Below are 15,231 nucleotides of genomic sequence, written 5' to 3'. Positions count from 1 at the left end.
GGGACCCAACACCCCAAGAGACAGGGACCACTCAGGGTTTGCTATGGGGGAAACTGAGGCACAGAGGCTGCCCTGAGAGGCCAGTGTTGAGTGGCAGAGACAGGATCCAAATATCCGGCCCCTGGCAGCTGGTGTCCAGGCCTCAGGACATGTGTGCAAGAGTCCAGCCCTCCGCCTGCAGTCAGTCTGGGAAGGACAGAGCCTGAGTCTCACGGTTTCTTGTGCATGTGGAAAAAGCAGGCAGGCGCCCCAGCCCACACCCCAAGGCTCAGAGGTCTGGAAAGGGCCGAGGTCTGGCTTCTCGGGGGTGGCAGCTTCGGGATTTGAGCTTAGGCTGACCCACTCGAAGGCCTCTTGTTACCTCACTCGAGAAACAAGATGAGAGGAGTTCTGAGTAGTGGGTGGCTGACTGTCTGCTGTTTAGAGCAGTGCTGGTCACCTCCACATTCCTCCAGCAGCAGGAAAGGCCAGAGATGAAAGGTTACACCCACAGGGCTAAACTGGAATCCCTCTGGTTCTTTGATGCCCGCAGTCCAATTTGTTTGAGGAGTAAAATAAGAAAAAGTGGAACTAGCTCTGAAAAGTTGGGGTGTGGGGGAAAAGTACAATGAGAATTCTGTTATAAAAAAGGAATCTTGGAACAGAGATTCTGGGATTCTTACCTGGTTAGTTCAGGAAGGAACATTACCCAGTGACCACATTCTGTGAACAGCGTGTGAAATCCTGGGAAGGCGAGTCTGTGTGTGGCTGGAACCCTGTGGCTTCTGTAACTTCCCTCAAAGGGAGCCACTGTGTGTGTGCACGTGCGTGTCCATGCCCTTTTAGTATATGGAGCTGCCAATCAGATTTGTTGAGCCGAGGGTTTCTTCCTTTAGTTGAGGGAGGAGCTTGGGCATCTCTTGTTTAATCCAGTTGTGTTTTAGTTTTTGAGGGACTTGAGGTCCCTGAGACTTGAGGTCTGCCCCTCTTCCCCCCATCACCCATGGGGTTTGCTCCTCCCTAACTGGTTTGGGTTTTGCTACTAGCCTCATGGTCACTGTTATCCCAACTGTCTGATGACATTCCTGGTGCCACCTCTTTCACCCTTTTGGGTCACAGTGCTCCAGCTGGGTATTGTTTGTGCTGTGGAGGAGGGCAAGGGCCAGCCCCTCTCTCTTCTGCTGTCAGGTAGCAGTTATCCTTGAGTCTCACTCTTGGCCCCTCTTGGAGCCATCCAGTAACCCCTTTAACCAATGGAAGGGGAAGAACGCAGACACGGGATTTCCTCCACCTGCCCATGGTAGGGTACACAGCAGGCCACACCTCAGAATCACTGGAAATCTCTAAAAGATGCAGGTTTTAGCCAGCTGTTCCTCTTCCAGCCTCCATCCCCAAACGAGACAGGAATCTTGGGGTCCAGGGTGGATCCAAGGATTCTCCATTTTACACGAATTCCCCAGGAGAGACTGAAACAGGATAAAGAACATAGTTTGGCATCTTTTCACCTGGCGCTGGACCACGCAGGGGCCTTGTGGCTTCCAGAGGTGCCCCCAGTACGGCCAGATCCCAGAGTCCATCTGGGCTAGTTCTTGGTTCGAGGGGGTGCGGGGGAGAATTGGTAGGTGGGCTGCTTTGAAAGCAGATGCTTGTTCTATAGAAGGACCTGTCCTCCGCCCTCCAGTGTACCACGCCATCTTCCTGGAGGAGCTGACCACCTTGGAGCTGATCGAGAAGATCGCCAACCTGTACAGCATCTCGCCACAGCACATCCACCGGGTGTACCGCCAGGGCCCCACAGGCATCCACGTGGTGGTCAGCAACGAGGTAAGCGCTATGGCCCCACCCCGCGGAACCGACCTGGGGCTCTGGGCAGGAGCAAGAAACAGCCCAGCAGGACTTGGGGGTGAATTTAGCCTGAAGATGGGGTTCATCCACCTGCCACCTGCTCTCAGCAGTAGGGTCTGAGAGAGGGGTCTGAGGCCAGGACCAGGCTTGGCATAGCTGTCTCCCCTCCACCCTATGTCCTGCCCCCACCAGGTGCCCTGCACCGCTGCTTCAGGACCCTGCCAGGCAGGGCAGTGAGGACGCAGGTGCTCATCGGCGCGGACGGCAGCCTTGGGGGATGTGAGATGGGCTGGGTTGATAAGATGACCTGGCTCTTAGGTAACAGAAGCGTCCTGTGCTGAGCGGTGAAGGTGCCTGCCGCAGCCTTCCAGGGTCTGTCCCTGGCCACACAAGCCTCTGCAGGGCACAGGCAGCCCCTGAGAGAGGACACAGGTTCAGAACACAGCCCAGCTGTGACGGTGCGCCAGAGAGATCAGATTCCACGGCTGGTTCCAGCGGGGGTCATCAAACGGGTTTGCTGATGCGGTTTAGCATTCCTGCATGTTGTAGAATAGAAGCTTTTGAGTTTGTCCTATGCTGGACCCTTTCTCTTAGTAATAATGTTGATGATGAGTGTTAGCATTTCGGCAGTGCTCACGATGTTTGTGCAGTCTTCTAAGTGACTCATTTAGTCCTGCCAGCCTCCCTGTGAGGCAGGTGCTGTCATGAGCCCATTTCACAGATAGGAAGCCGGCACAGAGAGGTTGCATAATGGCCCCAGGGTGGACAGCTCATAAGAGCTCAGGCTGTGGTAGAAACACAGGTGGCCCAGAGCAGCAGAGTTCGAGCTTTGAGACGGCAGGCTCTCTGACCACTCCTGAAATGAGGCCTCTGCACAGAGCTGTGCTAATGGGAGCAGTGGCAGAAGGAACCCCAGCCCAGCCTGCAGCAGACCCTCCACCCACTAACGGGCAACCTACTGAGAGTGATGAAGGAAACAGTCCAGGAATGGTGGTAGGGGAGGCAGGGAGAAGGTGTGCTTTGGAATCGAGCTGAAGTCTCCACCTAGACTGGCTCCTCATAGCCAGGTGACCTTGGGCAAATCTATGTAATGTCTTTGAGCCTCAGTTTCCATGTCTCCAAAATGGGGATAATTCTACCCAAAGAGCAGGTTGTAGTAAGGATAAAAGAAGAAACAGTGGCAGGTACCAGGAGATGCTAAATTAGCTAAGCATTTGTTTTGGGGGGCAAAAAGTGTTGGAGAGAGAGCTTTAAATTTGATAACATATAACGTATAAGGTTTTTAAGGATCTGCATAAACTGTCATTATCATCAGTAGCATTACTAATGTTGTCATCATGACTGCCGGAGCTCCCTACACAGGAGTCCTGAGTCCCCTGTTTCATGGGAGTTTCATCCTGGGAGTGGACAAGGTGGTATTTTCCTTCCTTTTTAATTAGAAAGTAATTCACAATTTGTGTAAGAAATCAGGCAGCATAAACCAGAAGAAGGCAAGCATGAAAGGCCCTTTTCTTCCCCTCTCTCTTTTCCTTGAAGAGTTTAGATTAGATTTGATGTGATCAGGGAGGATAATTTTGTGTCTGTGTGTGTCTGTCACTTGCCAAAGTGTGTGTAGGTATGGGTTTTTAAAACACACACCCAGGATCCATTTGAACAAGGGACTTGATCTGTAACTTGTTATTTTTGTCATCAGCTCAGAATTGCTTTCACATTGTCACATTCAAATCTAGGGTGGCTGTTCTTCAGCCCTCATTTCATAGATAAAGCACACGAAGCCCAGAGCTACTGGCCTGAGCGCATACTTTAGAATAGCCAGGAAGGTTAAAGCGCCCTGAGCATCAGGCAGTGGTCTGATCTCACAACGCATTCACAACGCATTTCTGTCGTGAAGACAAAAGCCAAGAATTCATGGAACCCTTGCAATTTAGCCAGGCCCTTAAGGGGGTTCCTTCCCCAGCCTGCCCCATGCCCCGCTGGAGCAGGCAGTTAAGCCAGTGAAGCAGAGAATAGAACTCAACACCACCTCCGCTAAGTAGGTGACTCTAATTCCTCCGAAGTCCCCTTGCCTCTTAACCTCGAATCAATTGGAAACCTTTGGTTCTTAATTGCCCGGAGCACTGGAGGCAGCCCGGCCAGTCGCACAGCCGGCCCCTGGGGTGCAAGGGCACTTCATTAAACAAGGCAGTTACTGATTAAGCCCGTGTGGGCCCTGCGTCAGGTTTGGCATGCTCCAGTGGTGGGGCTGCCAAGAGTCCCCGAAGGAACCGGCCGGCAGCATAGCGTAAATGTACTTCACGCGTCATTAGGCCTGGGGGAGGGGCAGGGGTCGACAGGTAGATGGATGTGCAGGATTTGGGGCCATCAGCCAGAGCAGGCAATAAAATGTAGGTTGCACTTTTTAATTGGTAAACGGGTTTTGCTGTCCTGTGGGCCAGTGTGTGTGTTGTGGTGTGTTTAGGTAGGTATGTGTATTTTTCATATTCTTTAAATATGTATTGTGAAATATAGCATACATGTTTAGAGTATAGGAAGCTCATTTGTAGAGCTTGAAATACTCAATACCTGCACTCAGGTTAGTGCAGTGTTGTTGGAAGCCCCTTTGTGAAGTAATTCCACATTCCCCTCCACATACTGGTCTGAATTTTGTATTCCCTGGTTCTTCCTCAATATATTAATTTCAAATTTGGGAGAATGGCATTGAAACATGTATAATATCATATATGAAACAAGTCGCCAGTCCAGGTTCGATGCACGATACTGGATGCTTGGGGCTGGTGCACTGAGACGACCCAGAGGGATGGTACAGGGGAGGGAGGAGGAAGCGGGGTTCAGGATGGGGAACACGTGTATACCTGTGGTGGATTCATGTTGATGTATGGCAAAACCAATACAATATTGTAAAGTAATTAACCTCCAATTAAAATAAATTTATATTAAAAAACAATAAAACTTCATATAAGTGGAATAGGAGTGTATTCTTCAGGACTTACAGTTTGTGGTTCATGTACTTTGAGGAGTGTTGCTGGGGGTTGCGGGCCCTGCTGAGTGCCCGGGTGTGATCAGGTCACAGTTGCTGCTGCTTCTACTATTGAGGGACAGGGGGCTGTTTCTAGCTTTCACTCATACACACGGTGCTGTTCTCAACATCCTTAGGTGTGCTGTGTGTGTGTGTGTGTGCAGGAGGTTGGCTGGGGCACCCGTCTATAGGAGAGAGATGTGGGGTCCTCTGTGCTGGCTCCTGTGGACAGTCCTAGAAAGCAGCTGTCTCGATAGATGCCCCCCCAGAGAGGATGCCAGCTCCTATTGCTCTGCATCCTGGTTATATATATATTTACAGCCTCGTTTGACAGACAGGGCCTGGAGACAGGAAGTTTTCTTGTCCAAGGTCACTGGGCTATTAATTAAAGTTCCAGAGAGAGGGGGCTGGTGAATCGTTATTCGGTTCCTGCCACAGGGAACTGAACACACGATATTGTTAGTCTCAGGTATACAGCACAGTGATTTCAGTTATACATCTGTGTGTGTATGTGTGTGTGTGTGTACACGTGTGCGCTCAGTCGTGTCCGACTCTTTGCAACCCCATGGACTGTAGCCTGCCAGTCTCTTTTGTCCATGGAATTTTCCAGGCAAGAATACTAGAGTACGTTGTATTTCCTTCTCCAAAGGATCTTCCTGATTCAGGGATCAAATCCTCATCTCTTGTGTGTCCTGCATTGGTGGGCAGGTTCTGTACCAGCTGAGCCTCCATACATTAATAGATACTCTTTTTCAGAGTCTTTCCATTGTAGGTTATTATAAGATATTGAATGTAGTTCCCTGTGTAAAGCACTTTAGTTTTTTATCTGGTGCTGTTTTACACACATCTGCTCCTATAATGTGTCCTGTAGAGGGATTGGAAGACCCCATCACTCAGAAAACTCAAAAATGAAAGAAAATCAGTAACAATGGAGTCTTGTATGAAATGTTGACATTTTAATTCCCTTCCAGGGTTCTTCTGTCCTTTACATTCAGTCTTTTGTTACTCAGAACTGTAATTGCAGGACTTCCCCTGGTGGTCCGATGGCTAAGACTCTGTACTCCCAGCGTGGGGGGTCCGGGTTCAATCCCTGATCAGGGAACTAGATCCCACATGCCACAGGCAAGAGTTTGCATGCCGCAACTAAAAAAGATCCTGCATGCTGCAAGTAAGACCCCACGCAGCCAAATAAATTAAAAAAAGCAAACAACTGTAATTGCTCTGTCCATTGACTCTGCATCATATTTCCTCCGTGAAAGTAAGACATAACTGTCTTCCTGTGTGTGTGTCAATGCGGCTCCTCTCGTTTCTGATGGTTGTGAGTGGCTGGGCTCTGCGTCACTGAGGCTTTTCATTCTCTGAACTCGTTGCTGAAGTGACATGGTCTCTCTTTTGCCTTTCAGATGGTGCAGAATTTCCAAGATGAATCCTGTTTCATCCTCAGTACCTTAAAAGGTAAAACCTGCTCCTCCCTGCCCTCTCTTATTTAATTAAAGGATATTGGCTTCACCCCCTGGGTTAACTGGGTGAGGGGAGAGCAGGCCAGTGAGTGGGGCTGGGATGGGGAGCCCTTGAGTGAGTGTCACTTGGAAACATCCTCCGGGGAAAAGAAACACACAGTTACCGGGAAACTCAGCCTCGGAAATGTGTGAACTGGAGAGGTGAGCCCCAAGGTCACTGTGAAAGTGAAATCTTGGCCATTCACTGTGTGCTGCATGAACCCAGTGCCGAGGAGAAGTAAGACACATTTGAGTTGCTCTAAAGTATGAGTCTGGGACTTGCCTGATGATCCAGTGGCTAAGACTCTGCGCCTCCAATGCAGGGGGCATAGGTTCAATCCCTGGTCAGAGGGTCAGAGTCAGGGAACGAAGAGCCCACATGCTGCATGTCCAAAAAAAAAAAAAAAAGTGTGGGGTCTCCAGGAGGAGCAGGCGTGGAGCACAGTAGCACTTGAGCTTCCAGGCCCCCTGGAATGGGAACCTGGGGCTGTGTGTGGAGGTGGGGGGGACATGAAGGGCCCACCCGAGGAAGGGGTCTGAGAAGGAACTCCTCTACCAGGAGAAAGGGGAGACCAGCTATGACGCCCCTCCCCCCAACCCCAGAGGGCTGGGGCAGATGAGTGTGGAATTATACAGGAATGAAAGCCCCTCACTGGGCCATAGACCCTGGACCGTGACAAGGACAGTCTCCTCCCCTTGTTCTCTCGATCCAGCCACCAAGTGCCTTCAGAGACCCGGGCAGCCATCAAACCCACGGCCTCCTTACCCACAGGCCCTTTAGTCCTTGGGTGTTGGGCTGTGGCAGAAAGCCCACTATTAAAAAGAAGCTCACCAAGGCAGCTGAGAAGGTGTGCATTGGGATCTCTGCTGTTATCTTTGTTCTGTGCAGTCTTATTTTGGTGGCCTCTGCCAGCATCCATGCAGAGCATCTGCTGGACCCCAATCCCATGGCTCCCAGAAACCGTCACGCCTGCCTTTCTTCCCTTAACACCTCAGTGTTTGTCTCTTGCAGCCGAGAGCAACGACGGCTACCACGTCATCCTGAAATGCGGCCTCTGAGCAGATGCAGAGTGGGCGGCTGCTTCCCACCCCCAGCCCCACGGACCCCCTTGGCTGTAGATATCACACCCCTGGAAGCTGTGGCGAGGAGGGACCTGGCCCAGCCCGTGAAAGCCACAGACCCGTGGAGGCTGCGGGTCTGGAGGGCAGAAAGCCAGCAGCTCCTCTCTCCCCTCCTCTTAGCCCCCAGCTTTGGGACAGTTTCCTGTTCTTTTTCCCAGTCCTTCCATCTGAAAAGGCCAACAGGGGCCATCTGCTCTGAAACCTCTTGCTCCCCTGGTTGGAGGCTAGTTCACCAGGTACCCGGGTGCCACCTGTGCCGGCTCCTTCCGCCCATTCTCCTGCCTCAGAGAAGGCTCTGCCTCTAACACAGGCCTTCACCCTCTTCTCTGCTAACTGGTTGGGTCCCCGGGCGGCTGACTACGTGGGGGTGGTTTGAGACTGTCCTGTCTCCGTGTCGGTTTCCCATCTTGGTGATCCTGGTGAGCATCTGTCCTTCCTGTTCCTGGATAGGCTTGATGGGTGTTGGGTTGACCTGTGCCTTCTGCTTCTTTTCACATCGACCTTGATTCTAAGTGTCTGCTGCTGCTCACAGCCCAGAGGGGGCCTTGCATTTCTCCATTGCTGGGGTAGACACTACGGAGCCACACACACCTGGTTCTAAGGCCCTTGGGGAGGAGAGGACGAGGCTGAAAAGACTATTTTTAGGCATATTCTCATGAGTATAAAAGGGAAGAGAACCAAATGATTCCTCTTGGGTTTTTTTTGGGTGTAAGTTTATTTCCTAAGCAGTCTTGAATAGAGGAGGACTAGGAAGTGAACATCCTGTTGTAGGATCACATGACCATGACTCTCCTGATGCCCAGTCCTCTTGGATGGACTCACCAAATCCCATTTAGAGAAGACCACCAACCTTCCCAAGCTCCCTAGGGATGTTGTATCTTCTGGGCAGGCTCCCCTTTGAAGGTTTCTTTTCATTTGTAGAGGCTGTGTTTGGGCATTTCTCCTGCATTAGAATGGTTGGATCACCTTTCTTAGATAACCAGGAATTAGTGCCTGTCTCTTGGGACCCTGTGATCTATATTGCTAATGTAGGTTCATCTAACAAAGCATGGTGAGCACTGTGACCAGCTGAGCAGGATCTGACAGCCTTTCAAGTGGAGCTTTTGGGGAATAGCATGCTTTGGGGGAATATAGAGATGATCATAACTGAGTAGACCTTGTTTTAGAGACAGAGAAACTGAAGCCTAGAGGGGCAAAGCCACCTGCCTGATATCACATAGTGATAGGGTAATAATATAGATTTGTCATTAAAACCAGGGCATTTCTGAGAGTGAAAGGAGCTCTGGTAATAATAATGCTTGGACCACAGGTATGATCTACTGCTCTGTAAGGACAGGCTTCTCATTCCCTTCCCATTTTGGGGGTGGGGGGATGGGGAGCATGTAACAGCCTTCTTGAGATATAATTCACATACTATACAGTTTACCTCTTTATAGTGTACAGTTCTGTGATTTTTTTAGTCAATTCACAGAATCGCCACAATCAATTTTAGAACATTTTCATCACCCAAGACATATCATGTATATGGAATCATACAATATGTGGTCTTTCGTGGTCCTTTTTTTTTCACTTAGCATAGTGTTTTCTAGGGTCATCCATATTGAACACGTATCAGTACTTTGGTCTTTTTATAGCTTAATAATATTTCACTCCATGGATGGACTGCCTTTGTTTATCCATCCATCACTTGATGGATATTTGAGTTGTTTCTGTCTTGGGGCTATTGTGAATAATGCTGCTATGAAGTATTTGTACACAGTTTGGTGTGTTTTCTTTTAGGAATATACATATGACTGGAATTGCTGGGTCATTTAGTAACTCCATGTTTAACTTTTTGAGGAACTGCCAGACTGTTTTCCAAAGCAGCTGCATCATTTGACATTCCCATCAGCAGTGTATGAGGGTTCCAGTTTTCCTCCATCCTCACCAACACTTGCTAGTATCTGGCATTCTGATGATAGCATCCCAATGTCATTTTGATGATAGAAGTGGTGTCTCATTGGAGTTTCAGTTTGCATCTCCCTGATGGCTAATGATGTTGAGTATTTTTTCATGTGCTTACTGGCCATCTTCTTTGGAGAAATGTATATTCATATCCTTTGCCTATTTGCAGTTGGCTTATTTGTCTTTTTATTATTGAGTTGTAGGAGTGTGTAGAGTTTAGATGTAGGCCCTCTATCAGATATATGAAGTGTCAAACTGTTCGCCACTTCTGGGGGTTGTCTTCACTTTCTTATGATGTCCTTTGAAGGACGAAGGTTTTTAATGTTGATGATCTCTAAGATACCATTTTTCTTGTACTTTTGATGTCATACCTAAGAAACTATTGCCTAATCCAGGGTCAAGAAGATTTATGTTTTCTTCCAACAATTTTTATAGTTTTAGCTGTCCAGTAGTCTTTGATTAATTTTGAATTAATTTGTATTTATGATGTGAAGTATGGGTCCAACTTCATTCTTTTGCATGTAGATAGTCAGCTGTCCCAGCACCAATGTTGAAAACACTATTGGGGTCCCCATAGAATTGTCTTTATACCCTTGATCATGGCCCCTAATTCTTACTGGATCTTTTTCTCTGCGACATGGGACTGTCATTAGGATGCTCACCTTTTTTTTTTTTTTTTTTTTTTCCAGCCCATGTTTGGCTCCACCAGTTTTACAAATGGCTTTCTCTTCTTTTTTTTTCTGTCTCCCCCTTTCCCTGTTTCAACAGTACTGGGTGACATCACTCTGATGATCTACAGCCTTTCTGATGCATGGCTCCACACATCGGTCCTAGGGAAAGGTCAGGATCAATCATTTTCTGTTTTGAGGAAACCAAGTCACACAGAAGTAGAAAAACTTGCCCAAGGTCCCCCAGAACCAGAACTAGATTATTGGTCTTGTGACTTCTGGCATTTTGAGATGTCTACAGTTCACTAGACCCAAGAGATGCCACTTCCCAGGCCAAGTGATGACAGGCTAAAATCTTAATTCTAAAAATGTGGTAGGCTAATATTTTATTTTTATTCCTTCATTCAAAATAAGGGTCCAGTCAAGATCTGTGACCTTCAGTTTGCTGTAGGTGGAGTCTTTCATCTGGAATGCACACTGCATCAGCTCTGCTTACCTTCTAATGGTTATAGTTCAGTCTTGTAGCTTACACAGAAGTAGAAGATAATAAATACCAAAGAAGAATACACAGTCATTTGGTACCAAAATGTTTTAGCTGCCCAATTCAGCAGTTTGTTGCTTCCACAGGGGTCAGAGGAGCTAGCTGCAGGTGTTTGGATTTTGCGTCTTTTTTTTTTTTTCCATTTTATTAAAGTACAGCAAAGCTGTGGCCTTTTCACTCCTGTCCACTGTCTTTCCTGTGTGCTCTGAGTCCAGCGTCTGGGCCTGCTGGACAGGGTGACCCCTCCCAGAACAGTCCCCTCCACCCCCACGTATTCTGAGCTGTGGCTGCTCCTTGGCAGCAACAAATTTTAAAAGGGATCCCCCAAGGGACAGAAGACGTACCGTGCACCAGAGCCACTGTCTTGAACCAGAAACCTACAGTGGAGTGCTTTTTCTCAGTCCATTGCATTTCTTTGCTGGGCAATTGTCTGCAGGGTTGTGATAAACCTTTTCCTGGTTACCGAGTCTCCCCTTTATAATAAAAATATGGGCTTTGGAATGGGGAAGGGATTGTAGTCCTTTGGAAAGAGCAGGATGGGCATGGAGTTGGAAATCTCAGTGTAAGGTACTAAGCAAAGGTCAGATGCTGTCCTGGTGACCTCCTTCCCCGGCCACCTTGGGCTTCTTGGGAAGAACCATGAACCTAGAGGGACTTTCCCAGGAGCAGAGTGGAGCTGCCTGAGCAATGCGTCACAAGTTTCCAAGTCCAGACCGGCCTCAGGGGCTGGCCTGCATGAGTTAAGGTCTGAAAATCATTAACGAATTAATGAGAAAAATGGAAGAGCTTCTTTTGCTGTTGTCAGTGGAGCAGAGGGAGGCCGCCCCCAGCAGCTCAGAGAAGATGGAAAAGCAAGTGACCAAGAGCCAGGAGTCCTGGGCTCCTAGGCCCTCACTTGGTGTGCTTTTTCTGCCTCTCTGGGTCTCACCTCCTCTCAGGAGGCTTCTGGGGCTGTGAATGACTCAGGCATGAGTGTGTCTGAGGGGAGCATTCCTTTTTTTCCCTCCATCAGAGTTGCACTGTGGGTGGGTGGCGTGTACATGCGTGCTTCCTAGTGGTACACAGCACCTCAGTGCTTCTGCTTGGACTGGTACACGCTCTGAGGTTGCGTGCATTTCGATGTGAGACACTGCATCTTAGCCATGTCTTTAGGAATCCAGCCTAGCTTGCAGCCGGGGTGACTTGATTCTATCCATGCCCTTAAGAGTGGCCACCAGCTGTTCCCTGCAGCCTGAAGCTGGATTCCTTGTTGGCTGGCTTTATGTCTACGTTACAGACATGCATGTGTGCATGCCTGTGTGTGTGCATGTTCATGGATGCACATGAATCCCCTCCTGTGCCCCTGTATCTGGCATGAGGAGGGCAGCCCTGAGTGTCTTCAGCTCACCTAGACAGAATGATGACTGCTGCTTCCTTTAGACCTTACGTGATGCTCCTGGTTCAGACTCTTGATAAAACTAATTAGGGGACTGTAGCCCTAATTATGGGGAAAGGCCCATCCTCAGTCCTGCCCTAGGGAGCAGAGCAATGCTGGGAGCTGACATCTAACCAGGACCTCAAAAGCAAGGCCCTTGGACTTGGTCTTACTTGCAGCCACCTCACGTTCCCTGTGTCCCCTTGGGTTGCGTATTCTGTGTGTGACGTCGTCAGTCAGGCCAGGCAGTAGTAGGAAGTATTTGTGCATCCTCTCTGATCACCTTCTGGCCCCCTTCCCTCCACTCTGTGGGGCAGAGCAGTGCAGTACAAGACAAGCCACCCCCACCTCCTTCCCCAAGGCGAACCTGAGAACTCCATGCAGCCTCTGCCCAGCTCCCCAGAGCACCTTGCAAAGGCTGGGCTTTCCTCCCTTCTGCTCCTGCGGGGAATGACTGAGTTCTGAGGGTGTGGTCCTCACCTGGCCATGTAGGGACTTTCTAGTGGCAGCATCCCCAAGAAGTATCTCTAAGAGGTAGCTTTGCTGTTCTCTCCAGGACAACTGGCAGGGTGAGGCAGGGAGGGGCCAGAACTGCTTAGTCATGGGCTGAGACACCTGGCTGTTTGGGCAGCCAGGCCAGCCTGTCCCAGGAGGGAGTGTGTGAGCCTGTCCCTGCCTTCATCCTGTGGAGCCCCAGACAGGGATGGGGTGAGGGGTGGTGGCCTGCAGAGGGCTAGCAGGCACCAGGAAGCCTTTTATCGTGAAAAATTTTCAATCCTTCTTGAAAGACAGACCAATATAATTAGTCCTGGTACCCATCACTCCACCTCCTTCACGATCACCCTACACCTGCTCATCAGGGACAGGCCAACTGCGAGCCAAATGCAGCTTCTTGCTGCATTTTGTAGTCTGTTTGATAACAGGGAACACTGAACTCAATGAAGTGAAATGTCATCCTGTCCTCCCTTCCGCCATTCCACTCCCGTTTGTATTGCCAAAACCTGTACTCAGTTATTATAGTTTGAATTTCATCATCTGAAACATGGAAACTCATTTTCTCTTATTTGCCTCCTTGAAGCCCTTAAAGTCAAAAATAGGTCTCATCCAGCCTTCACAGAAAAACATTGCCCACTGCTGAGCTAGACCTCTGTTACTCTATATGCCCCCTACATGATGTTGAATAATATCCTTGAAAATAAGGGCTTTTAAAAATAATAAAAAATATTTTGTTTGGAGCTTTGAAGCAAGAGGATCATTCAGCCAAGCAGTCTTTGAAACCAGACCCCCACGCCGCCTGTTAGTCATGTGCCCCCTCCCCCAGACAGTCTTTGCCCCAGCTGCTCAGGAATCATAGTCCTTTGCTCTTGCCCCTTCCCTCCTGCTGTCCACTTCTTGGAGACTTGCTGGGCCTTTGGTCACAGGGCAGGGTGCGGGAGGTTGTGTCCGAGAGCCGGATGTGGGGAGAATACAGCACCGGCTCCAGGCCCTGGTGGGTGGCGGTCTCTTGACTTAGGTCACTGGGACTTTACCACCCCAGGAGGTGCAGCCTGACCTCCACCTCTACTGGCACCTTGAGGACCTCTAAGCTGCTCTGGGGTCCCCCAAAGCCCCCCTCCACATGTCTGCAGCTCTTCCCCCGACAGAGGGACTGGCTTATGTCAGCTTGGTGATGGGGAGGATTTCCCTGCCCTCTGCAAGGGTTCCCTGGGCCCAGTGCTCACTTCTGCCCCTGGGAGAAGCCGGCCCATAGGCAGCCTCATGTTGGGGCGGTCCCGTCTCCCTGTGGCTTGGCTGCCCATTCTGGGCCCCAGCTCCTTTGCTTCCAGTGAAGATGGCCAGACACTGCAGCCAGCCCTCCGTTAGCACCAACCGCTGATGATGCTGACTGGCCTCGCCTGAGCCAGACTTTGGGCTTCGTGCTTTGCCATTGTCCCATTTGAGCCTCCTCATAGCTCTGAGGCCCCGAAGGCTGATTTCTAGTTGAGGAAATCAAGACTGAGAAATCAGATAGGGGCCTGGGTCCTTTGACTATCGATGGGCTGAGCCAGGGTCCCGATCCTGCATCTAGACCTCGCGCACTCTTGTCCCAGATGCACGGGCGAGTCCTTTCATCCCTGAAAGGGGATGCTCACTCTCCTGATGACATCATCCCTGGGCTCTGTGCCCTGTGGTGGGTTGGGGGGTGTAAGGAGTGGGGCAGAAGAGAAGGTCATTGTTTTGTGCCTCCCACCAGCCTTCCCCTTGCTGGGCAACACCTTGGTTACTGTGCTTACCAATGCTCCTGTATAGAAAGTGATTTCTTTTTTAGAAATGTCACTTTGTCACTTTTCTCCAGATGGGGTGACTCTTCTCTTAAGGTGGTAGGCATCTCAGTTGGGGCGGTGTGGCTATCTGATGGGTCAGGTGGGCATGACATTGGGAGGGGTTGTAGGGGGGAGTGGGCATCAAAGCAAAAGTTGTCACACTGCCACGTTTTTGTACCTGAAATAAAGCATATTTGCACTTGTTACTGTACCATTGTGAAGATAAGAGATCTCTGTGTAGGTTCCGTGCTTGGGTCAGAATGCAAATAAAACTCATTTGTAAGAAACCTGTGTGGCTCAGACCTCTGGCCTTTAAATATTTTTCAGTTGTAAAATATTTGTGACAGGAAATTTACCATCTTCAGCATTAAACAACAGCTCCTCCAGCCCCTGGTACCCACCGTTCTATTTTATGTCTCTATGAATGTGACTTCTCTGGGGGCCTCTTATAAGTGGAGTCATACAGTCTTTGTCCTCTTGTAAGTGGCTGACTTTACAGGGCATAATGTCCTCAGGGGCTTCCCAGGTGGCTCAGTGATAGAATCTGCCAATGCAAATAATGCAAGTGACTTGGGTTCGATCCCTGGGTTGGGAAGATTCCCCTGGAGTAGGAAATGGCAACCCACTCCAGTATTCTTGCCTGGAAAATTCCATGGACAAAGGAGCCTGGCAGGCTACAGTCCGTGGGGGTCATAGAGTTTTTTTCTTTTCTCAGTTTGCCACGAGGCTTGTGGAATCTTAGTTCCCCTGCCAGGATTGAACCCAGACCCTAACAGTGAAAGCACTTTGAGTCCTAACCACTGGACAGCCAGGGAATTCCCAAGAATTTCCTTCTTTTTGAAGGCTGAATAACATTCCACTGCCTTTAAATACTACATGCTGTGTATCCATCCATCTATC

The 15,231-nt window shown here is 49.5% G+C and overlaps 1 protein-coding gene across 4 annotated transcripts in view; it reads left to right on the top strand.

Annotated features, from left to right (window-relative positions):
* Positions 1-14,618, top strand: part of TFCP2L1 (transcription factor CP2 like 1) — a 68,646-nt gene extending 54,028 nt beyond the window's left edge. For 2 of the 4 annotated variants that reach the window (XM_027562745.1, XM_027562729.1), the window contains 3 exons: positions 1,661-1,803; positions 6,244-6,295; positions 7,352-14,618. In XM_027562745.1, coding sequence (XP_027418546.1) covers positions 1,661-1,803; positions 6,244-6,295; positions 7,352-7,398 — 242 coding nt within the window. In that variant the 3' untranslated portion in view covers positions 7,399-14,618. Of the gene's footprint in view, positions 1-1,636; positions 1,804-6,243; positions 6,296-7,351 lie in introns of all 4 variants that reach the window. The other 2 variants (XM_027562737.1, XM_027562720.1) reach the window with 1 other exon arrangement.
* The last annotated feature ends 613 nt before the right edge of the window (positions 14,619-15,231 follow it).

The sequence above is a fragment of the Bos indicus x Bos taurus genome, chromosome 2 (assembly GCF_003369695.1).
Source record: "Bos indicus x Bos taurus breed Angus x Brahman F1 hybrid chromosome 2, Bos_hybrid_MaternalHap_v2.0, whole genome shotgun sequence".
Lineage (NCBI taxonomy): Eukaryota > Metazoa > Chordata > Mammalia > Artiodactyla > Bovidae > Bos > Bos indicus x Bos taurus.
Note: the sequence above shows the minus strand (reverse complement) of the source record. Positions and strands in the feature narration are given on the sequence as shown.